We start from the raw sequence: 26,186 nt of genomic DNA on the forward strand, positions 1-26,186 counted from the left end.
CCGCGCCGCTCGGGACGGGGAGATCCGGCGCGCCTGGCTTTCAAGTGCCACCCGCAGGGAAAGGGAAACCTGCCGCCGCGGCCCCCGGCTCCCCCCTCCCCGGCGCCGGGGCGGGCGGCCCCCGCTCTGCCCCAGCTGCGCCCCGGCGGGGGCTCCGCTCGCCGCGGGAACCGGCCGCGCCGGGAGCGGGGCGGGCTTGGCCGGGAGGGAGCGGCGGGGCAAGCCCCGCCTCCCCGCCCGCCCCCTGCCGCAGGCCCCGCCTCCCCCGCCCGCCGCACACATGTGCCCGCAGCCAGCGGCGGGGCGCGCCGACGGGGCGGGCGGGCGGCCGCCGCCTCCCCGGCACCGCAGCGCAGCGCACCGGACGACCGCGCCGGGCATCCCTCGGGCGCGGAGAGCCGGTGGCCGGGCGGACGCCGTCGCGCGCCATGGCCGTCGCTTACCTGCTGGGCAACGGCTCCGCGCCGCTCCTCGCCGGCGCCCTGGAGGTGCCCTTCGCCGCCAACGCCTCCGCCGCCGCCGCCTGCCGCCCCGCCGCGCCGCCCTGCGCGGCCGCGCCGCCGGGTGCCTGGGGTAACGCCTCGGCGGCGGCGGCGGCGGCGGCGGGCTGGAACCGCTCCGAGCCCTGCGGCGGCGCCAACGGCAGCGCGGGGGGCGGCGGCCCCTGCGCCCCCGCGGGCGGCGGCCCCTCCGTGGTCACGGCCATCGCCATCATGGCCCTCTACTCCGTGGTCTGCGTCGTGGGGCTCTTCGGCAACTTCTTGGTCATGTATGTCATCGTCAGGTGAGTGCTGCCCCGCCCTGCCCCGCCCCGCGGCCCCCGGCCGCTGCCGTCGGGGCGGGACGTCCCGCCGCGGGGAACCGGGCTGCGGGCCGGCGGCCCGGCGGGGGATGCTGCGGTCCCTCTCCGGCAGGCGGCGAAGGGCCGCGCAGAGGGGTGCGGGGGGCTTTTGAGAAAGCGCCGGAGCGGGCGAGCGGGGAAGAGAAACTTGCGGTGGGGCCGTGAGGAGCGGCCGGGCTGGGCGGACCGCCAGAAGCCGCTGCGGGTCCGGGGTCGCTCCGCGCCGCGGCACCTCTGCGAGCTGCTCAGGCCAACGAGGCCTGACTCCCGCACCTGCCCGCCGAGGAGGGAGGATTTAAAGGGGCTTGAGCCGCTGCCCGTGAGCGGGTGCGGGGTCGCCCACGGACACCCGGCACGCAGCCACGCGTCTGTCCCCCCCACCTCTCCCAAACGCACGAGCGAAATGTAGACGGCACCGCGGCTAAACGCTTCTCTCTGCCCGGGTCTGTAGATCTTCAGCCTCAAGTCTTGATATGTATGTTTACAGTCGTATACCTCTGTAAACGTATGTATACATACGTGCGTATACCCGTGTATAATAAATACGCCAGGACGGCGGCCGCTATCCGTAATCCCGGCTTCCCGGCTGTGCTGCAGCATTTCGCAACTTTCTCGCCCGCAAGCCCACCCGGGCTTTTACAGGTCGCTCACGAGTGTGTCTCTCACGCCGGAGACACCCCGTGCCCCTAAACCGGCGGAAAACGGGCGAGAGCGACATTACGGGGCTCCTCCGCCCGCCTGGGAGCGGCGCGGGCGGCTTCCGCGGGGGAACACCGCCACCTCCCGGGAGCGGGGCGGTGGGACGCGGCAGGACCGGGCTGACCCACCTCCTCCTCCTCCTTCCCGGCTGCTCGTCGTTTCCAAATCAAACCAAGCAGCTGCGCAGCCCGGTGGGCGCTGCTGCGGGGCGGGGGGCGCGCTCCCTCCGTGCCGGGGCTGCCCCGGCACTTCCAGTTTCCCCAGGTCTAGAGAGCGTCCTTTTTCCCTCCGAACGCTAGGTTTCCCGTGGGAGTCGGGGGAGCAGCCGTCGGGCGTGGGTGCCCTGGCCGCTGGGAGCTGGCAGGCAGGAGCAGAGGTCGGCGCCCAGCATCGCTCGCAGGGCAGCGGCAGCGGGGGGGCTTCGTGGTGGGTGCAGCGCTGGCCGTGAAATCGTGGGGTGAGGAGAGCGGTCAAGGTAGGGTGCTGCGGGGGACGATGCCTTCGGCATGCGCTGGGGATGTCACTGCACAGCCTGTGCAGCTTGTAGACCCGATGTGAACGCACGTAATCGCACCAGTAGTTCAGAAACCTCGTGGGTTTAACTGTGCTTTAGAGGCTGCATTTTAAATGCACAGAGCTTGGGCGATTCTCTTCTGCCCTGTGGTTTTGGTCAGTCCGAGACTGAAGCTATCTGTGTCAAGATACAGCTGCGGAAAGGCTTCTGAGCAGGGGCATAACTGCCATCGGCTGAGCAACACTGAATGCATTCCTCTGGAAGAAAAAGCAGATGCACGGTGTAACAGAGCCAGGATAGCGATCAGCAGAGAAATAGGCCACAGGTTGTCCCTGGAATTACATATTTATACCGAGCATGATCCGTACTGGGTTCATATTTCTTACGTTAATGAATTGAATTACACTTGCACTACAAAGCCAAATTGAGGCACTTGCATTTAGATTTCTATCTCAACAGAGCATCTTTCCCTGAGATTACAGCTTAAAAACAAAAGCCAGAAGCAAAAGGAGAAAACAAAAATATATTTTCATTTTGCAGAGGGGAAAAAAAAAATAAATGGCTTCTCCAAAACCATTCAGCAGTTCTATGGCAAAGGCAGGATCAAACCCAGGTCTCCTGTGCAAGAACAGGTTTTGGTATGACAGAGTTCCTTTCCAATTAATATCATGCAGCTGTTTACCAATTCAGGATGAAAAAGAGTTTACGTGTTAATGGTTGAATAGGCTCTGTGGTTTAAGCAACATAAAAGTGCATTTCCTTTCTGTGATTCTCCATAGGTTTAGTATATCTGGACAGCAATAGGGAACTCTTTGATGTACTTCCTCTTGCAAGCTATACTAACATGGTAGTATTCCCAATCATATCATATGCATCTATGAAATGGCGAGCATATGTGCTCACATTCATGTATCCTTGGATCCAGCTACAGATAGGAGGCAAACCTTTCACTGGATTGAATTTGGCATCATATAAAGCCCCCCTTCTTTATCTACCTTTCACACCACGCCTGCTCAGGAAGAACAAATTATTGAAGTTCATATTAATTTTGATAAGAATTGAGACTACTAGAAATAAGGTTTTAAAGTTATATTGGTACCCAGTTTGCCTTGAAAATACTAAGAGTCGGGAGGTAGGTGCTTAGATATTTGAAACTCTGTCCCAAATCGCCTTCCAGAGTCCAGCCCCAATGAAAGCAACAGTGACTTCATATTCAGTGTGCTGCCATGCTAATATCTCATGCTCAGCTTCTTTAGAAATATTTTTTTAATAGTCATTATATTATTCATATAAACATTATTATTCTTAACAACTTTTCAGCCTGGAGCAGATCCATGGGTTTGGAGCCAGAGCCATGCAAGTGCTTGCCTGATGTGGAACTGTTACTATCAGTCCACAATGTCACCCTGTTATTCCAGCTGGGGCAAACAGGGGTCAGAAAGTGGACATGTCCAACAAGGAGTTAGAAGTGTAATGTCATTATCAATATAAAAATCAGGCTCTTCGTGCAAAGCAGGTCCATGGATTTCCAATTTATGTACATTATAATTAATGCATTCTTAGCCACCCTCTTCATTTTCCCAAATGGTTCCTGTTCAGCTGAGTACTTTCATCCCTGAATTAATATTTACGTGTTACATCCGTGATGTGTGAGGCTGAACCCTATGTTACTAACACTGAGCTGTTTCCCTTGTCAAGTACAAAAAAATGCCTTCTGAGTGACAGCAGTAATAGTCAGGTTTTACTGCCAGCCATGAATTTCCTGTAATCTGAAAAATCTGTGGATCATTTTTATTATCTATTTTCCTCATATGCTTTGTATAAGTGTAAATTACTAATATGAACACAGACTTATGGCTATGTCAACAGCAAACGCTACTTCTAGCTGCTGCAGAGTACAACAAGACAGTGTACAATTAGCACCATGTGGTATTGAATTAATTTACCCAGTAATCTTTAGGCTTTTCTAGCTTTCTTGTCAAGTCAGTGGGATATTAGTCACGCGTTAGAGTGGGAAGAAGAATATGCCCTGTGATTAAGGCAATTTGCTAGAAAGCTGTAATAGATCATGGACAAAAATCTTTAGCGTTGCTGGTCTGGAAGAGAGGAATAGCTCTTGGAGGCCCCCACGATACCAAGTGCCCTGAGAGGACTGTAATTCCACCAACAGCCGCTAAAGTCACTCAGGTTAAGAGTGATTCCTTAATTGCTTTGCTATTAATTTTGTCACATATCATAAACAAAGGGGCCTCAGGTTCTCCATGATCCTTTGCAGGAGGAAGGAAATGTCTTGTTTCATTAGAGTAAATGATTAAAATGATTACTCTGCTTAAAAAAAAAAAAAAAAATTAAAACAGGGAAAGAAGTCCTCTCTGAAATGAAAAGATTTCTTTCTACATTTCTCAGAACAGTCTTTTAATAGTGTTTTGAAGAAAAGAGCTGTGACTGAAACATCATCTAATCTGGAAAGACTATGCAGTAGTGAAAGCTCTGGTTACTTCAGCTTGGCTTGCTCACGCTTCAGGAAAGCTGTTTTACCAAGTAGAACAGAATTTGGGGTGAAATTTCAATTGTAGAAAGAATTGATATCACCAGAGGAATAAATACTCTCACATATGTGCACAGAAAGGGAAAAGAGAGGGGTTTGGAAAGAGGTCATAGCATATGAAGCAGAGAGAGTCTGTTTAGAGAAGTAAATTGAAAATCATCACAAGCTTGAAAGTGGCTGAAGCGAAGCAGGTTTTTCTAAAAAACCTTCTTTGCAAGGTGATGTGGAGTTTTGGGTGCAGTGTGAAAGAAAGGCTACTGCATCTCTTGTAGCAGCATAGATCAGGGAACTTAGAAACCAAGAAATGCTTAAAATTCATTCTTTTCTTTCCTGTCCACAGCCGCATGAACTTCTCTGCGTTTGGATGGTATTGCATGTGCAAATGGGTGTCCTGCCTGTTCCACTGTCTGCAAAGAAAAGCCCCATTGCTAAGAGCTTTTAACTGAAGCCACAGCAGCCTTAACCAGTCATGTCAATTATGAATTGATAGTGCTCACCAGCACAAGTCAGAGACGATCTAGGGACAGAACTGAGGGGGTCAGGTCGGGCAGGAACAGCACAGAAGCTGAATTAAATGAGCAGCATGGCGAGGGGATGACCCTCGGCATCTTGCCTTACAGAAAGGCAGAAGTCCCTGTTTGCACACTATTTGTGATAAGTTTGCCGACCTCTGCTAGTGGGTGAATGTCTGACTAGCAAGCGGCTCCCCTCCTTCCCCCAAGACCAAGGGAAGCAGACAGATAAAACAGCATGTATACCTCTGTATTCTCTTCTTTTTTTTAAATTATATTGATACGGACATGGTCAAAATTTGGCCCAAAATACATGAGCCTGCAACCTGGGTATAACCCCCGTCTCCCTGAGGGAGCAGAGGAGACTGTGGGATGAGTGAGGGCTCTGCAGCCCCACACTCGTCTCCAGACCCCTTGCCACCCCGTGCCTGGCCCTGGTCCCAGCGAGGTCTTGCCTGCGGGACAGCACGCCTGTCCCAGGAGGGCAGACCCCCTTGCTCTGCTAGCGGCTACCACCGGGCACTTCTGGGCTGAAAACATCCCCTCTCACTCAATTTCTCTTGAAAAAGCAGTTTTGATTCCACTGTATTTCCACGGAGTATCATTTTGGTAATGGCTCCCATGACAAACAGTGTTAAAAACTTCCTGATTATTTTTTTTTTAATTTCCTTATAAAAACAAGTCAAATTGTACCAACTTTTCATGGCTTCAGTAAAGAAAATATTGTAAGCACATATTGTTTATATGATGTAATTATTAGCAAGCTAATGACTAGTGAGCTAATCAGCTAACATAATCCTGAAGTACTGCTTTATTTCATGTTAACTTAGAGTATTTTTTCAAACATCAAGGCATAGCTTTTGCTGAACACTGTTGATAAGCTTTTTAAATTTTTCCAGATCAAAAGGTGACACATTTACAAAAATCTGAAAGATAACATGATGTAAGCCCAAATGTGTCAGAATCATAGTCTAGCTTACTAACATCTTTTCCAGCCATAACCAGCAGCTTAGTCAAAGAGCGGAAGAAATAGGGGCATCACTGTGTGAGAATCCTTCTAACAGTCTGTTAGACTGCAGAGAGACTTTCTGAGCTGCAGTTTGCATTTGTTCAGTAGGGGTTTGTGGACATTTCTAACACGCAGCAGTCCCCAAAAATCAGAATAAAAGATAAGCTTGGAATAAAAGGTCACAAATATTACCACTTCTAAACTAAGCTGCTTTGAAACAAATATTCTCTAAAGTAAAATTTCAGAATTCTGAAGCATTTTTGAAGATTCTAAGGTTCTTATTTTTAAGCTTAGGTGTTCTAAGATGGATGTTGTAGAGATCCTGATTAACGGACATTTAAAAAAAATTATTTATTTTCATTATGATTCCAAGTGAAAACAAGTTTTCAGCCCGTAATGATTCTCTTCAAAATACAGATTCACTCATTATAACTATATTTTTTAAAAACCTGAAAGCAACTATTTTCTGAATTGCTGTGCTTAGGCTGATCTCAAACAAAGTTCTTTTTATAACCATCTGTGCCACCTTTGGTTTACAGCATGAAGTTTGGGTTTGTGGTATTATAAGTGGGGATGCTATCATTATCTTTCAAAGCCCCTGCTCCCTTTTGGAAGTTGGCTTTTAATGGTGTTCACTAGCAAGGAGTTCCACAGCTTAGCCCAGCTGTGTTAAGAAGCATTCTCATTCATCCATTTAATGTTAAACACTTTTAAATTTTATTTATATTTCCTTTTGAATTTACGTGATGAAAAAAGGTAGGGATGACAGACCATAGCTAATCAAGTAACTGTGAAAGACATGAAATAGCATATTTTTTTCCACCTTCTTACTGAGAAGTGTTCAATTATCAGCTATAAGATCTTGTATCTTAGATCAGGAATAAAACTTCAAAACAAAAATGTGTAAAATGAGCATCTCCTTCTCATTGTGTTGTATGGAGCAATCCCAGCTGAGAGAAGTTTCTTTCTTAAGGGGGAACAGAGAGCAGGTATCTTTTCGTGTTTTCCCCTTGCACAGTGCTAACCTCTAGCACTGGGATGTGCTGCCTCTGTAGAAAAATGACCCAAGAAGCCAGTTACCCAAATCCTTCTCATAAGGTGATGGTCTCAATACCTCCCTCAGAGCCCCAGAGCCAGACGCAGTCTCATCCCTGTCACATGGAGACTAAATCCACAATTCCTGGTATTTTTGATCTGGTCTTCTCAAGACATAATCGTGCTCCTTCTTTCCGCCATGCCTGCTTTGCCCTTACCCCCGTCACAGGCAGGTCTTCCCCTGCGTTTATTCTCCCTCCAGTCCCTTTGTCTCACCTCTGTCGCTCCTTTCCAGATCACACTCGACAGCTTTGCTAGACAATCCCAATCTCTTGTATGTGAGAGACCATACCTTTTACAGTTAGCATTACTGTACATACTGTACAGTCTGTAGCCTTGCCTCAAGCCCCGTGCTACCTCCCTGAAACCCTCTGACCAAGGGGGGATTACCACTGCTGTTCCCCATCACACCTTTGAGGATCTCACATCTACTAGTGGTAAAACTGCCTTCAAAGGCTTCCCTGCCAGCTTCCCTGCTGAGCAGGGGATGTTTCGTGTACAGTCCTCACCTGAGGTGATCAGTCTACAAAGCAGAAGGAGGGAACAAGCACCTGGAAACCAGAGAAAATAGCTGTTAACTTGTCCCCCCAAGAAAAACGTCACCGCAGTTCTGGCAGATGTAGTCAGTAGTTTTACTCGCAATCGCAGATTGAGGCAGAGGGGAGAAAGTTGAGTTGAAGACAGCAACAGTTTTCCTTTCCATGTGTTCCTAGCAAAGCAAAAACTTCAGCAATAAGCACCCGCTGCTGAATAATGGCAATATATCGGAGTTAGCCTTTTTAGCACCATTGATTTATTTGAGAGAGATGTGTTACACAATAACTGCAAAAGCAGCAACCTTTACTGGAGACCCATATATGCCTCGGCACCAAGCAAAGAGAGACTCAGCTAAAGGTGGTTTAACAAACAGGCCTGATTCAGTCCTGAAATAGTTGGCAGATAATTTTTCCCCTGTTTAACTAGGCTGGAAGGGAAGGAAGTGTACCAGCAGATGACTGTTTGGGCATTGGAGCATACATATTACTGTCATTTGTTTTTTATCATAAAGTAGCATTTTATGGTGTCTGGGAAAAGAAAAAGAAACAAGGGTAATAGGAGTTATAAGACATTGCAACATCTTAAGTGTTTTTGTAGCAAGTTGATATGAATATATCTATAAAACCCTGTTCTTGGCTGGTTCCCCTCCCCTTTTTGGAAAAAAGAAAGAATGCATCACATCAGCTTTATTTTGTATGGATTTCTGCCAGGATATTTTGCATATACATGTAATTAAAAAAGGCATGAAAATAATGAGAGAGAAATAATAAAATAGTTACCTGTTATGACTACTGTAGAGTTTGTGTGTTCTGTCCGAAGTAATCTCCTTGCTCGTTAATCCCCTGTCAGACATCAAGGGAAAGGACCAGCCTTCCTCCCCAGAACAGCTGGTTTTCCCAAAGAAAGAGGCTTGTTTTGTTTTCTCTGGGGAAGGACTAAACTCACTGAATCAAACTAAACAGCAGAAAGAGGACCTCTACATGATGCCTTTCAGTAGCAAAAAAGCACGAAGAGCCATAAAGGAAGCAAGTTAATATTAGCCCAAAGCCCAACACAGTACTGTAATTAATTGAAAACAGGATTAGTCAGATGCCCTTCCAATATTCTTGGTGCCACATCATTCCCAAAAAGACCAGCACCAGAGTCTGAAGAAAGTTGACTCTGCCTAAAAGGCTTTCGTTTAGGTCTCCCTCTCCCAAAGCTGAGGTCTGAGAGAAGCTGCTAATTGGGTCTGAGTACAGGAGAAACAGCCCTGAGCCGGTGCTCCTCCACGAGAAGCGGTGTGCTCTGCTTCCTTCTGCCTGGGTCCTGTAAGCAAATACTGGTGGGTCTGCACATACCTTGATGCTGCCCCAGTGCAAGGAAAGGACAAGCTGGGAAGGCAAAGATGCTAGCAAGATAACCCGAGGGAAGTAAACTTTGGTGAAATTTTGGCTTGCTTTCATTTGTGCTATGGAGGAGAATAAAGTGAAAAAGGAACCTGGCAGTGGGAAAACAAAGTATTAGGGAGAAAACAGGTAGCAGCTGAAGCAAATACAGTCAGCAGTTTTCTGCCCCGTGGTCAAATCCGCATTCAGCACATACATTCAACCTCCTTCAGAGAATGGACATCCCCTTGCCAGTGTGTGAGGAAGGGAGGGGAAGGCTGCTCCAGCATAACGTATGGGAAGGCCTTGCTGTGTTCCCGACCGAGTATGTCAAATACCAAGGCCTTGTGATTTTAGATCTAGTACATCCCCTTACTATGTCATGCCTTGACACCTGAATTGATGCTTGATATTCATATGTTTTTTCATCTCTAATTAAACCGCCATCACCAGTCACAGCAGTGACTGGGTAGCAGTGTATTGGGAGTCAGTCTGCAAGGCTTTAACAGGGGGAACAACCACTGCCTCTGTCTTTCTTAAAGGCAGTGAAATCTTCCTCCCTTCCCCGCTTCAGCTTCTACCCCCAAACCCAGGATCAGTGCAGGAAGTAAGTGAATGTGCTGCAAATTGCACAGTTGCACCATAACTAAGCGTGGACATTTTCTGCTATAACATCGTACCTGCTGGAGGGCTTTTTTTCCATTTGTTGTTTGTTTGTTTGTTTTCCCTGAGGGCTTATTATTTGATCTCTTGTATATGATCTCTTCAGAAGAACATAAATCAAAAGGATGAGTAGATTGTTAACCACAGTATGGCACCTCCAGTCTGAGTGGCCTGACCGCCTAATAACATGTCAGGGTTGTATACAAGTTTATGGTGCTTGTACCCAGAGCTTGAATTTAATGGCTTAAGGCATAAGCATTCCAAAGTATCCATGAACAGAAAAATCAAAGACTAAATCTTCAAGCTGATTAAATCATATGCTCCCAGGCAGGTAGGTTAGGCTCATCCAGAATATATATGACTTCAAAACTTTAATAGGTAACGGTCTGCCACAGCACACGTCACAACCGTGGCTGAGATACAGTACGAGTCTTTCACTCTATAGAGACCCACTACCGTGCAAAGAAAGAAAAAGGACAATAAGGTAGGATGGCCATCATTTTAGTCCATCATTTGAGACCCTTTAGCTCAAAGGTACTTTCCAGAATATGGCCTAGCTGAGAGACTTAATTTCAGTGTCAATCATACTAATTGGATTGGCAGAGAGAAGACATTTCCGAGGTTTGGGGTTTTTTTCCAGACCATTCTGAATATGACATGACTTTGTCAAAGCTTTAAGAGCTCAACGAAAATTGAAAGTACCTGATATCTCAGGAAAGCACACAAAAAAAATCCCTCTTTCCTACTGTTTTTGAGCTGCGTATACAAGATGCACCAGAACAGCCATGGAAATAAATGTTCATTTAAATTGGTTCAACTATGCATACTTCCCATGTTTTAATCTTCCCACCCAAGGAGACCGCAACTAATCTAACCTATGCACATAATGATTCTTCATTTGTTTAACAAGTCATTTATGCAAGAAGAACATGAATTTGAAACACAAACCTAATCTCCTCCAGCGTCAACAAGAGTTATGTCAGGTTGTCTGTATGCAAGACCTAATTGCTGGCTGTTGTTTCTTTCAGCAGCCAAACTATTTTCATGAATGACTGCTTTCTGCAATGAATCTCTTGTAATTAAGCCAATTTTTCATATATTTTGCATTGAACTTAAACACAGATCAGTTGAAGCAGTCTTTGTCTCCAAATTAACATTCTGTGGGCAAAAACTTGTGTGCCTTTGTGTTGCCGAAAGTAGTTATTACCAATCTATCATCGACCAGCCCATTTCCTGAGTGCAGAAAGACTGTTTCTGCTTTTCTCCTCACTTGTTATTCAGATAGGAATAGTTTTCAAATTAATTTGTAATGGTATGTATTACTATACTCATTAGGCTAAACTTGGACCCCCTCTCTAGCTTCTTTGCACCAGCCTCGTGGTACAAGGATGCTATAAAACTGATCTGGTACAGAAAGGCTGAAGGGTCTGGAGGAGGGTATAGTTCAACAATCTACATGGATGTAAACAGCTTGTCCAAGAAGCGGGAGGGACAAGGCTCAGGTGGCAGTATACCAACTGTGTCTATTAGGCTTAGACAAAGTGTGATGCAAACTAAAAATTCTGTTATTTTTTAAGAAAAGATATGGTCTTCATGTTATTTTTCTTTACTTTTGAGCCATGGAGGATTAAAGGAAAAGACTCTTCAAAAATTTTTGGAGGTGTTAAGGTGGAGACTAAACCATTGGAGTGGGCAGGCCAGAAACAGAGCTGTGGCACATGTCTTGCAGAAAGAGAGGCACAAGCGTGCTCACATCTCTCTTGTTGCACGACTGTGAGGTGGAAGGGAAGGTGCTCGTGGTTCCTGCCCAATATGCTGTTGCACTTTGTGCAATGCAGCTGGGGGTCTCTCTATTTAGTTCGGTGAACCTTTTATTTGGTTTGCAAACTACAAGTGGCACACGGGCTACCAGTTGAAGAGGTCATTTCAAGACTTCCTATATATCCTTGAATGCTAGGAACTTAGTGACTGAGTAGGATTCTCATCTTTTTCTCTATTGTTTTTTCTTATTCAAAGCAAATCCCAGTTGAGTAGACCCCTACAGCTCAGATCTTCAAACTTCAAGTATATTTTAAAGCTTTGCTAGGTGGAAGATAAAGGCAAGGCTGAGTTTTCCCTACAGAATTAGACAGATAAAAAGTATATTCTTCCTGTTGTACATCTGATCTACCATCTACTACTACCAACAAAAAAAATGCTTCATAAACATAGATGTTTTATGATACAAAACCTGCACTGAGGAGACAGAAAGGGCATATAGTGGATGTCAGTATTATAGTGAGCATAATGAATTTGAATATGTATCAAGAGCAGTATCAAGCTAAATATTCACCAAAAAATTGAATCATCATGTTTCTCTATTAGTCTTTCATTGCAGAGTTATAAAAATAGAAGTTATGTTGCCCAAAGCCAACTTCTGTCTTCACTTGCAACCTTGCTCATTGTCTTGCAGAATTTAATATACTTAGTGCTTTAGAAGCTGAAATTTCAATGTAATCTAAATAACAGCATTCAGATTTTCATGGGTTTGCATTTAAGCCTCTTTCTTTACACATCTGGTAATTTTTAGATTCCCTAGTGACCTTGAATGAAACTGTGAAAACAGTATTTGTTAAAAGATTACATTTATAAACACAATACCTTTGGTATTATAAGTCATACAGAAATCCTGTGACTTTAATTACATATAAAATCCAGTCCCTCTGAAGTATAGGAATCTCATCACATACACATCTATGACTGTACAATGGAAATGTTCGTGCTGCTTGTTCAAATATGTAGACTGATGCTTTGGCAAAAGCTATAATAACAGTTAAGATGAAGGCTTTGAAGAGCTCAATTTTGAGGGACTGTTATTTTTCATGCTGTTAAAATTACTTTTAATCAGTTGCTTCAGTATTTATTTTTTCATACCAAAAAAATAATCCTAGGGACACTGATAATCTACTTATTTGGAAAAATACATGTTTAACAAAATGTACCTTTCAGAAATAAGCCCTTTATAAAATCTTGAAATACTCACTACAGAGAAACACGCAAATCCCATAGAATTCACTGAAAAGAATATTGTGAATTTCAATAGGCTTTTGGTGATTAGGCAATTGTGGAGGTAAATACTTTCCATCACCACAAAAGCTCTGCTTCCTTTCTTTGTAAGAACAGCATGATTAGAAATATAAAGATTACAGAGTACATGAAGCAAAATCCTTCATTAATAGCCAATAGAGCCCAGTAAACAAAGTAAGTCCAAGAACTTTTAAGCTTAAACTGACAATGAAAGCAAGATAGCAAAACTGAAAAATGTGTAGCATTTAAGTAGAATAAGGCCCATGCCAGTCCCGGTGAAGAAACTTTATTCCATTTATTCAGAGCTTTTCCCTGCCCATCCTCTGGCATGCTAACCTTACATATTGGTTGAGATATTTATTTCTTTACTGTATCAAGCATTCCCTTTAAATGCTAAGAGTGGCTTTAATTACTAATAAAAAACCCCATTATCATTATCATCTGATGATGTGCTCTCCAGACAGAACTGTGCCAGAACCACGTGTGATGGCAGCAGCACTGAGCAGCATACCTAAGCGTGCTTTCTTGTCCAGCCATAAAGATAGGGCAATCACCTGAGGTCTGAGAAGGGATCAGCAGCCTGGGGGAGGGCGCAGGATCCTCATCGCCTTTCCTTGTCTGTGCAGAATTGAGAGCCACTGCTTCTCTGCTGCTGTTGCTGCCTGAGTGGATCAGACTGGAGCAAACTGGATGTGTCTGCTCACAATGCAATCAAACCTCCAGGTTAGCTCACTGGAAACAACCTTAGCTAGTCCTGGATCTGTTGTCAGACCTATGGAGAAGACATTCATTTTTGATAAAGAACAGGGGACATGGCAAAAAGAGGGCTTAATACAACATTTTCATTCTGGGTAATAGTGAAGTCAATAAAAAATATCACTATTTTCATTCTACTCTGCAAGATTCTCCAGCAAATTGCCCAGAAAATATTTTCTCCTCCCTCCAAACTGTTTTTAGAGCTGCAGCTTATTGTGTACCTCTCCCACACTGCAATCCGGTACATTTTTTCTAAATAATTCCCAGCAGAGAGAGGCATGGATGCTTGCAGCATCTACCTCTTCCTAAGTTAGTGTTACAATCTTGTTGGATAAAGGGAGTGTTCCTGTAAGAAAAGTTTTTAGGGTACTTTCAGAATATAGGTTTTATTTAAAACTTGGAAGTATCATACTCAGAACATACTTTCTCAAGACAGCAGTCAAGAAAGATCTACTTGAAAATCTTTTTTAAAAAAACACCCTAAATTGAAATTAGGTTTGTTAGTGACTCTTCCTGCACAGTGCTAGAAAGCAAGAGGACAAAGCCAGTACAAACTTATTCAGATGTTCATCATAAAAGCTATCTAGATGCATTCAGCAAGAAGTCTGCATTTCTCCAGACCCTACCAAAAATGTTCCAAATGTGTGTTCCCTACACAGTCCTGTCATTGGGGGCTTTTTTGCAGCTGACTCATGTTCTGAAGAGATCAAAGTCTGAGAGAAAAGAAACATGAAATACTGTATTTTACACTTTGTCTTCCGCAGCAGGTTGCCTGAAAGATCTTTTCAAATGGGCTGTTCCTCTTGCAAATCACTCTGTAAATTGTAAAATATTTAATCAAACACTGTACTTGTCACTTTGCAGAACAGAAGGAAGTTCTATCAAAAGAGCAAGCCATCTGAGGCCTCAAAAGCCAGGCAGTCACAGTTGCAACCTCGGCAGTAATCAGGACAGGAGAGCAGCATGGCCAGGACCATTACTTAGAGTGAAACATTTGTACCACTGCAAAAGTATAGCATCCTCATAAAAAGTGGATCTCAAGTGCTACTCAGCTGACACAACAGACTTGAAATAGTGAAGGGCTCCTTAAAAATGTGATGAGACTAAGGAGGAATTTGGACTCTACCTTTAGCAATGCAAATACAAATTAAAACATAAAAAGCTCCTCCTGCTCAGCTGTGACTGAAGTGTGACGTAGTCAAAATTCAGGAAGTGGGTTTGGGGTTGTTAGCAGCCCAGACTTAGAAAGAAGGGGGTGCAAGACAGGTTGAATACCCTCCTGCCAAAATAGGCACTGTGGAGCAGAGCAAGCGTTCCCACCTCAAGCAACAGGGCTGCAGCATCCACCCGGCGTGGTGGTTCTACTGATACATTCAATGCATATGGTTAATAGCATCTGTCTTCTTGGTCGATTGAAAGAACATCTGTCCAACTTCTATTGGACATGGAGAATAGTAAAGTGATGTAGTAACCATCACTACAAATGATTTTAGAATTCTGTAATTATAAACAAACGAGAAAGTCTAAAAGCCTGACTTTTTAGACACAGCGGATTTGATAATTATATTGATCTTTTAGGTATTTATTCCCTAAGGAATTACATCATTACTACTCCACAAACTACAAATGAGTTCTCTATTTCTACAGACCATGGTTGCAATACTCAACGTGACATCAGCAGATACAGAAAATCTATCCATGTAGTAGTGTCTGATACGTACAAATACAATTTTTTTTCAGCTTCTCAATTTTTTAGCATCTATAATATTGTTTCTTCTATGTGTATCCTTTCTCTCTGCACAAGTTAAATTAATCTTTTCTTTCTTACACCCTTTAGCTAATGCCTCACTCAACTGCAAACATTATTGTAGATAAACCATAGCAAAATCATTTGGTTAAAAGCAGAAGAAATGATCTTTGACAGTATCTAGCACATTATTTCACAGAATTTTCTTATAGATGGTGCACTGGATTCAATTTTTTTTTAACATTGTTCAGTTGTGGTCATTCACATGCTTTGCTGATTTTTTTTTTTCTAGGTACACGAAAATGAAGACTGCTACCAATATCTATATTTTCAATCTTGCATTGGCAGATGCCCTAGCAACAAGTACTCTGCCATTCCAGAGCGTGAATTACTTGATGGGAACATGGCCATTTGGTACCATCCTTTGTAAGATTGTTATATCCATAGACTACTACAATATGTTCACCAGTATCTTTACACTCTGCACCATGAGTGTGGATCGTTATGTAGCTGTTTGCCACCCAGTTAAGGCCCTTGATTTCCGTACCCCCAGAAATGCCAAAATTGTCAATGTCTGCAACTGGATTCTTTCTTCTGCCATTGGCCTGCCAGTTATGTTCATGGCAACTACTAAATACAGGCATGGTAAGTCTGGCTTTCATTCCCAAATTATTTCAATGTTTAAACTCCTTTCTGCATTGTTTCACTTTATTGTAGAGGCATTGAATTAACTTCTGACTTCCAACCTGTATAAAGCAGGTGTCGGTGCAAATGGACCCCGTAAACAATTTTGCATCTGGCTGTAGTTGATGGGACACAGTGCTGCGCATGATCTGCCTTTTATAACAGGCAGCTCCAGCTCCTTCTGTGGGTCCACATGAGTCTCGCTGCCCCACACAGTTACTGTAGTGTTTGGAAAAGCATCTGTGCCTGCCTGCCTTCTGCTGCGGGGCGGTTATGCGCTGTCCTACAGCACAGAAGCCTGTGCTTTAGCCAGGATATTCCCACTGAAGTTGGCAGTCAGAGATATGTTGCACCTAGTCTGGCAGGACGTGATACAGAGCAGAGAGCGCGTTCTGGATCACTGGTGCTCAAAGACCTTCCATGAAGTGACGACATCTCAACATAAATCCAAACCTGCCATTGTGCACAGTTACCAAGTGTCATATCATTTTCTCCATTGCCCTGAAATACCCAAACTCTCAGTGGATATGGTGGTTAAACCATCTTTCTTTTCACCAGGTTTTATACTGAAAGTGAAACTGAGTCAAAGTTTATGACAATTTAACTCTTTTTCTTGTCCAATATACATGCAATTCCAAGCAATAAAATAAAATGCAAAAGAGAACACATTACCTCAGAGTTTTTATAACTGACACTTCATATGTGTTTTGCAGCACTGTGTCCTGTCAATGTTTGTGCCAATGACAGGTAACAGATTGCTTCATTTTACCTGTCTACTTAGTAAATCTTCCTATATTTGCCTACAATATTTAACAAAAACGGTTCAAAGAAAAGCAAATTAAAAACTGATGTGCTTGTTCTTCTCTGCTGGTTTCCTTTTTCTCCAGGCTCTATTGACTGCACACTTACGTTCTCCCACCCTGCGTGGTACTGGGAGAACCTCCTGAAAATCTGTGTGTTCATCTTTGCCTTCATCATGCCAGTCCTGATTATTACCGTGTGCTACGGGCTGATGATTCTACGCCTGAAGAGCGTTCGCATGTTATCTGGCTCCAAAGAGAAGGACAGGAACCTGCGGAGAATCACGAGGATGGTTCTTGTAGTGGTGGCAGTGTTTATTGTCTGCTGGACTCCCATCCACATTTACGTCATCATTAAAGCCCTGGTCAACATCCCAGAAACTACTTTCCAGACTGTCTCCTGGCACTTCTGTATTGCTCTAGGGTATACAAATAGCTGCCTTAATCCAGTCCTTTATGCATTTCTAGATGAGAATTTCAAAAGGTGTTTCAGAGAGTTCTGCATCCCCACTTCCTCAACCATTGAGCAGCAAAACTCCACCCGAGTCCGGCAAAACACTCGTGACCATGCTTCCACTGCCAACACTGTGGACAGGACTAACCATCAGGTATGACTAGCAGTGGAGATGTCATCTCTGGATCCAGGCCTCCCGCCTGGAGATGACATGTATTCTGAAGTTACAGTTTATACTGATTTGTAGCTATTTGAAGGTCTAAACACCTTCAGGGTTATATCTGAAACTGGTGTATGCATACACAGAGAGCCCAGTCCTGCATAGTGCTAGCTGTTCTCTCCTCTAGTTGATGCTCAGAAGCTGAGGGCTTTCAAAGTTACCTTGCACGACCGGGTCCAGTGTGCATGCATATACAAAGCGCACAAAACAGCGTCATTTGCAGGATATTTACAACAGGTGACGGCTTTAGAACTGGTTGGAGATTAATCACAGATTTCTCTATTCGTACTCCTTGTCTGCTGACAGAGACAGGAGTGGGACAGAATATAGACCTCTCTTCTTCTCCCATTGCAACAGTGAATAAAAAAGAGAAGAAACTGTATTTGTACACTTTTGATTGATGTACAAAGAAGGCCTACCTGGCCTTGTTTGTCCTGGAAGACATGCAAGAAGTAGACAAAGGCTTGTCTACATGCAGTTCTTGTATCAGATAATTATCTGTGTTGGCTAAGGTGGGTTTTGAGATACATATATATATATATATATATACACACACACACATGTTAAGGAGTATTGTGCCATTTTGTCATTTAAAGTATACTGAGAATATACCTTTTCCCTGTAGAAAAAGCCTTTGAGAAGTACGGATTTTAGGGCACAGAAGGTACCAAGAGAAATTTTTTTTTTTTCATTCAGGCTATTTTTGCTTAGCTTTTGCAAAGAAGCTCTTTTGTTACATGTTCAACATCCATATTCTGTGATTAGTCCTGAGAATTTCCAATCCCCATCCCTCAGTGAACATCAAGCAAAACATGAAAGCAAACCTTAACGTGCATGAAAGTAACTTAAGTGCATAACAAGCACTAGAAAAAGTTTGAGTCATCTCTGTAATTCATTAAAAGGAAGAACAAAAGGCACAAGCCTAGTTCATTCCTTGCCATATCACCTTTCAGCAATATACTTAGGTTGCTCCTGCACCAGTTTCTCACTGCTGCCACTTCGGCCACAAGCTACATGCCGCCTCAAGGTGCAGAAGTCAGTGCTTTTTTGCAAAAGCAGTTGCATACCTGCCACTCAGCTGCTCCAGAAAGCCCAAATCAGAACATTACCATCTCCAAACAGACAAAAAAGTAATTGTACCAGAAAAGAGGAGGAAGCAAGCTAAAGGGAGAAGGGCTCAAAGGAGAAGCTTTGTTAAGCATCTGATTCATACGTGCCAAACTGTGGCCTGTGAAATCAGTTAGCACCTGCTCGTCTTACGCACATTTTGGTGGTGGAGCAGAACTGCCAAACTTGGCATAGGCACATACATAGATGTATGTATGTATATACGTGTAGTATTTACTAGGTGTAGCGAAAATTTATTAGACAGATTCAGCTGTTAACAATGCATTTGTAACCCTCAGTGGAGTCAATTTTGTGCATGTGTCTGACAACAGGATTGTATCTATATCTAGTACAATTCCAGCTTTTTACAGTGCAGTGCGTATGCACACATTTTTCTACATTTAGTTATGTAACTTTGTATTATTTTTAGGAGAGCTGTTGCCTTCTAAACTTCTACCCTTAGCAAAGATTAATATGGTACTGCCCAAAGGCTGAGTGAAGTAAAGTCTATTTCCCTGGGCACTGAGCAAACACAGAATAGAAGGTGATCTTTCAGCCTACACCAAGAAGGGAGAGAGCCAGCTGAGGCAGGGATAGACCAAGCAAGTGAAATGAGCTTTATAGTGGCAATAACGAGGAAGCTAGTCTCATACTTGGGTTCTTTGTTAGTTGGGGTTTTTTCTATTCAGGGAATAGTGATGAAATTAGTTAAGAAGAGATAAAGCACATGTAAAGAGAAGTGAAGGGGAAGATGCTGAAGGGCAAGGGAGGTAAGAGGAAGAGTGCAGAGGAGAAAGGGGAACATCGGGAATGCAATCCGAGTGAAGCAGTAAGGAAGGAAACTGAAGCAAAGAGCCAATATGCATGGAGCAAAGAAGACATATGCAGAGCTGTAAGGGATTGTTTGACTACCCAGCTCTGACTGCTTTGGTAGCTCTTCCTGGACACTAGCCATCAGTTTTCCCCAGGGCCGGGGAGAAAACGACAACACTTGGAACCTTATGTCCTCATAGATGGTGGATAAGGTCTCTTTGCATGGTCTGGTAATTGAAAGAATTTGAAGTGGCCATAAATGGACCCAATTTCACTTCCCTCACCACCATCACTGCAGTCCTTGCTTTGGCAGCTGCTGCTGCTGCCAGTGGCTTATTTCTGCCAGATGTGCTCTCTGGATGCTGACCTGAGCCTTCTCACTGCTGTGCTCCTTGGTGTATAGCACACCAGCTGTCAGGTGCAGTCTTTCTCACTCTCCACAATGTCTATAGAATATGTTCACACCAAGCCATGTTCAGACCTGAATATTAAACTTCATTTACTTTTTCTCTCCAGCAAACATTTCTTTAAGAGACAACGTTTTTGTTGTCTGCTACTATCAGAATGACAGACAAGGTTGTAGGACTAATCTACACAAAAAAGATTCTATGGGACAGTACTTACAAGTGTAACATCTAATTTTTTTTTATTATTAGTGTTTTTTAAATGGAGAAAACCCTAGGGTGAATTCAGCTTTTGCTCTCAGGAAAGAAAAAAGAAAGAAAAAAAAAAAAGAAAAAACCAACCAAACAAACCCCTGTTCGCTCAAACAGTGAGCTTTTGTAAATTCTATTGACAGGGCATTCTTTTCACAGGTAAGTGCTTTCTGTACAAGAAAGTCTAACTAGTATATCTGTATTGATATGAGTATACTGACGAGCTCTTTCTTGTATAGACAAGGCCTCGGAGAGCATTTGGTATGAATTCTAATTGCAAGGCTGCGTAGTACTCGGCACACTTCACGTCATTTTCAAAGAAACAGATGTTCTACAAGTTGCTTTTTTTGCCAAGTGAGAATTCTTTACTCCTGCTAAAGTTAATGAGAACTGCAAGCACTCAATTGCTCAACGGCTTAAGGCCTCACACTTTTAAACACTTAAAAATAAGCATTTACTGGTAGAAGGAACAACTGCTTTCTCTCAGTACAGAAGCAGTAACAGGAAACATCATAAATACTCATATTATTCTGAGTTAAGATACTGGCCTTTGGCCTACTCTGTGGCTCTTTGGCATTACCAGAAAGGTCTAGATTAAAAGTTTGATTATTGTTTTATCAGCATTTACAAAAAATGGAAGAGCAGAACAAGTTCAAAACTCCTCCAGTAATGCAGCTTCTTTCAAATGCACAGAGTAACATCTGATCCATAACACTGATTTTGTGAGCATTTACAGAAATTGTACATGCTCAGTGGAGGAGCACAGTTCTGAGGGAGGAAAAGACAGTGGTTAATCAGGCATGCAAAAATTGGAAGAGTTGTAAGACTGAGATGTTTCACATCTAGAGGGGGATGTATCCTGTGTTACACTCAGCTAACTCCTGCGGTAAAATGCATAGGTTACATTTCTTCCAAAGTGAGTTTAAAGGCTTGGCTCACTTTAATTTTCAGGAAGGCATATGCAATCTTGTAAGTGCATTTGCATGAAGAGTTAAAATGAGAGTAGGCGTGATGGAATCCTGGAAAAATTGCTTGCAGAGCAAAACTGCTTACCTTGAACTTTACTCTTTATGACCCAACATCGGTAGGGAATGGTAATAAAGGACCAAATACTAGCTTTTGCAAATGGCTGAGGTTTTTTAATGTCGACATCAACCTGATTCATGACAAAGACCTTGACAAGTATTTTGAAATAGCTTTTACTTCAGGTGCACAGAGACTCTGCATTAATTTATCACTGAGATTAAAAAAAGTTTGAATATTTTTCAAAATTTAAAATTCATTGATAAATCTTTTTTCCTGAAAACTGTTTTCCAAATACTTTTTTTTTTAATATCTATCTGTTAATAACAAAAAAATTGTAAATACTTAGGAAAATAGATTATTAATAACTATAGAAAACTAAAAAATTTAATTTGTTTCAGTGAGTTAGTTTCTTTGTGACCCATTTAAGTTTTTATAGCAGCCTCACCTGAATGTACCCAAGCAACTAAGCAAATTATGTATAGGCACATTTTCAGGACTATTTGGTCATCTTGTGTAACTATTTTTTGCGGTTTTAGCTTCTGATGCTTTCTCCTTAACCACTGAAAGTGTCTAAATGCCATAATGGAAGCTGCAAATCCTCCTCATATGCTGAAAATGAGACCTCAGATATGCTCATTATCAAAGACCAGAAGGTCTGGTATTTGTGCTCAGCCCTGAAAGTTTGCCCTTATTGCTTGGATTGGCAGCCACGTTTAGAAATAAAAAGGATATTGGCTTAAAGAAAAATTATTTTTAAGTTGAAACAAGGAAAAATTGAAAGCTAGTTTCACTTTGATTAAATAAATTAAAAAAGTGCTTTCTTACATTTCAGTTTTCCCAGTGCTATATGACAGATTTCAAACAAGTATGGGGAATGTTGGTGCATCCTATGCAGAAACATGACAAAAGCTGGGCAGATTCTGTAACTCCAAACCTTGGCAGATTCACATCTACCCGTATTAATAGGGAATGGCCTTTCTGTGTATTTTTAGAAAGTTGATATATCTCACTTGTAAATAATACTGTATTTCAATAATAAAGTATTGGTTTCTTATAAAGCCCATTTCTGGCAAGATAATGACATCTATGAAAAGCTTGTCTAAATTCAATAGATCCTTAAAAGTGGGCTTTCTTTTGTAGCTGATTTACACTGACATGGGCCCTTTGTGAATCTTCTAGGTAGCAGAGAAAACACAATGTGTTTGTCAGACTATTTCATTAATGGAAACAAGAATAAACTATGCTATGAGGACCAGAACTAATTAGATGGCTTCTATGGTTGCCTGCATTTGTGGCATTCCTTAACCTGTGAATTAGAATAAACAAGGAACAAAACATTTCAATTTTTTCCTTAATAAATTAGAAAAAGTTCATTGGTAAAAAAAATACAAAAGAAATGCTTCTATTTTATCTGATGCATAAAGATAAGCCAATATAGACTTCAAAATTCATTTCTGGATCTAGACTTCCCCAAAAGACAGGGACATTCACATTTAGGATCAGGTCAGTTTCTGGCCAAAAGGAGCTGAGGAGAAATATTCCCAATACAGAATAAAGAAAATCCCTAAATATAGCCTGTTAAATTGAACAAGCATTTGAGTTATGTTATGACTTGGAGAAATTTATCTCCAAATCAAAAGTCCTAACAGCCTCCACTCTGCCAAACGTGCTTGGAAAGTGATCCAGTTAGAAAATGCACTTTCCTTCTCCCTGCCCCCAAATCCTTACCCATGTCCCATTACTTTTACAGGAGCATGTTCCCTCTCTTGTCTCAGTGAGGCTTCATCCATGACTCTGCTTTCCTGATGATAAACCCTTTATCTGCAGTGTCTCTCACCCTGTTTTCAACAGGTTCTAGTGCTGCAGGACAGCATTTGCTGGGCAGTAAAAAGGGTTGCAGACCTTCAGGACGTGCTGTGCAGTAAGCAGATCTTCTTGATGAAAACATCTGTGGTGCTTTTGTACCTGTACGCAAACAGAACTTAACATGGATACTGTGGACAAACAGGGCTGAGAGGCTGTTGGGTTTGTTTGCTGATATAAGTCCATCTCACACAGAATTTAAACTAGACTTCAACTGCAAATCCAAAAGCTAGCCAATGTACCAACGTGAGCACAGAATCTATCATCTAAATACTAACTCCCCTGCAATTGCTACAAAAAGAATACAAGGAGGGAGCAAAATCCTTCCATGCTCGTGAAATTCATAGAGAGTTCCCCTCTAGAAAAAGAACAACTGGCTTGGTATGAAATATATTCTAATTCAAATTTCAGATCTGCTAATGTTTCTTTGTCTTTGAAGGTCAGAAATGAAACTTTTCTGTGATCATTTTCTCTGCCTTTGTTGCTTCACGGCAAAGACATAGTCTTGCCTTACTCTCTGGGCTACGTGTTTAGCTTTATACAGCAGGACAGTAGCTGCAAATGACAAGTAAATTCCTCTTAAAACCCCACACATGCAAACACACACACAAACTTGTGGGTGGGAAGAAATCAAGTAATTGTTCATTGTATTTGCAATTTCTTTCCTTTCAGTTGGAACTTCAAGCAGCTGAAACTACTCCACTGCCGTGACAGGGTCTCCTGCCGCATAGCTCTCAAAGCAATTGCACACCAGTGCCACAGTGTCTCTGGGCAGTATGCTATGGGAATGCGTAGGATACCCTTTCCCTCAAAAAAATACTACAGAGGAAAGTGCCTGCTTTTCCAGTCTGTCAAAAATTGCTTCTGCAGCAGTTCTACATTGCGCATAACAGAAGCATGAAACTTAACAGCAAGCAGAGCCAAGAGATACGGGGGCTTGCCAGGCACCAGTGTTCAAAGCAGTCATGTTTACCAGGAATACATACATTAGTCTAAAACAAAGCTACTGTACCTGTAGTGTGATCTGACATGCTCTTGACAGGTTGGAAACAAAAGTTCAAGGGCTAGACAACTATAGTTTGAGAAACGAAGGTGAGCTTTTAATGATTGGAAACAATGGGAAATGAAGTTGTAATACTGTTGGGTACTCAATTTACTCTTAAAATGTATTTGTAGAGGTGTTTTCTGTGCAGGTTATTTATGTGCTGAAGTCTCACAAGATCATCTAGAACAACACATTTGCAGTTCAAGAGGTCTTCTCTTAGAAGGATTGCACATTCCACAATTTCAAAGGGAAAATATTTCTTTGAGTGCTCACTTAACAAAAAACAAAACTCCAAGCTTCACCTTCTGCTTCTGTTTCTCACATAAAAAATACTTTAAAATCAAAACAATGAGCTATGACTTCTTCTAAAAGATATGAGTAAATGAAAGTAATCCATGTTGTTATTGATTGTCAAATGATCCCCGAAGCAGCATAGACTCTATTAACATAAATTCCTATGTGAACAAAAATCTGGCTATAAGTCTGTCAGAGCTAGCACAGACTGATGATGACTTCTCTTTCAAGTAGTTTCTCAAATTTCAGCTGCCCTGTCAGCAACATTTTGAATTTGTAAGTCATCGAGCAGTCCCTACATGAAGTGCTTGGAGCAGTTAACACGTTAGATCTTTTCTTTTAAAAAAAAAAAAAAAAAAAGTTATGTTTTGCTAGACATCTATTTTTCTCAAGAAAACCCATAATATGTTTGCTTTTCTAACTAACATAGTATAGTCCACATCTCCATTTTGTATTAGCTGCTAAAACACATTAAGATTTATGAAAGAAACATTGTACTGAAGTAAATACCATGTTAGCTGTTTTCTAGTATGAAGAATAGAAATATCCATGTAGGTAATTTGTGGTGCAATGGTATTTTCTAACCATTGTTTGTTACTTGCTTTGTAAATAAATCATCAGTAGCTAACCAGGGGAAAATGTACTTTCATGAATTTAAGTGTATTCTAAGATACAACTCTATGGAACAGGGTTGGGGTTTTTTCTTTCTATTTCTGTAGCCAAAATGTATTTCTTATTTTCATTGTTAAATCTATGTAACTATTCACTTTTAATGTGAAATTGTTTGTTTCTGCCATGGACTGCATAATAAAGATTGAAGGCCAAATCCTTGCAAGTTGTAAATTAAAGTAATATTTGAGTTTCATCACTGTGTTGCAGCTAAATATGTAGCCCTATATATCAGCAGAATATGAAACTAGATATAGCAGAAGTGCCTTAATTTTTTTCCCTTTTCTGTTGAAAAGTCCACTGTGCTGTCATAGGGATTTAATATTTAATTTTGTATTAGTTTAGCAGGACCTCCTCATAGCCATCATTAAAGTTTAAACCAGAGTTGTCACCATTCTAAGAGGCTTTACATCTAATTTTCAAACAGCATAAGATAGACTCTCAGAAGAATTTGACATTATGCAGCAGTATTATTTAGATAACAAGAAGAACATAGAATACACCAGAAACGCACATGGATTTACATCATACAACATCATTTCTATCTGACGGGTTCCGAGTAGTCTGCCATGCTCACATACAACCACCTCACAAAATTGAAACACATTGAATGACTATTTGACAAGTCCTAACTGATAGATCAGAAATATGTTTACTTAAACTTAAAATCAGTTTCATGACCAGTCAAAAGTTCATCAGCTTTCACAGAATTTACATAATGAATTGAAACCATTATTTCACCTGTACTTAGAGTGGAATTAAGCTCACAGACAAAACGCTATGATTTGCCAACAGACAGCCTAATGTTTTTTAAGATATTTTCAGTTTCTACAGTCTGACAATTAATTGAGGAACCTAACTGTAAATATTTTTAGCAGTAGTACTGTTGTTGTAGCCTTGATGGTCTAAGGATATAAAGAAGCAAAATTTATCAGTAAAGCGTTAGCAAAAATAAGTAAAAAGTCTTGTTTTCTTCCAGAAGGCTTGAATGTTCATTGGTAGTGCTTTGCAGTAAGTAGCATACTATTATACAACTTCTGTATCTGCATTGTAAACCTTTAATAAAAATGTTTGTGTTTCTTGCGTATTTGCAACATACTATATTCAAATATACATTAACATGTTATGCCATATATTAATAGCTTAGCTTTAAAAAATGCCATGCAATCAACCCATAGCAACACAACTGCCTTGAAGGTTC

The 26,186-nt window shown here is 42.2% G+C and overlaps 1 protein-coding gene across 1 annotated transcript; it reads left to right on the forward strand.

The window, feature by feature from the left end:
• The first annotated feature begins 302 nt into the window (after window positions 1-302).
• Window positions 303-26,068, forward strand: OPRM1 (opioid receptor mu 1). Its single transcript, XM_069787053.1, has 4 exons — window positions 303-784; window positions 15,647-15,999; window positions 16,926-17,446; window positions 23,650-26,068. The coding sequence occupies exons 1-4, from the start codon at window positions 429-431 to the stop codon at window positions 23,686-23,688; spliced, it is 1,269 nt and encodes a 422-aa protein (XP_069643154.1). The 5' UTR covers window positions 303-428; the 3' UTR covers window positions 23,689-26,068.
• Window positions 26,069-26,186: the final 118 nt, after the last annotated feature.

This window comes from Haliaeetus albicilla, chromosome 7, assembly GCF_947461875.1.
Source record: "Haliaeetus albicilla chromosome 7, bHalAlb1.1, whole genome shotgun sequence".
NCBI lineage: Eukaryota > Metazoa > Chordata > Aves > Accipitriformes > Accipitridae > Haliaeetus > Haliaeetus albicilla.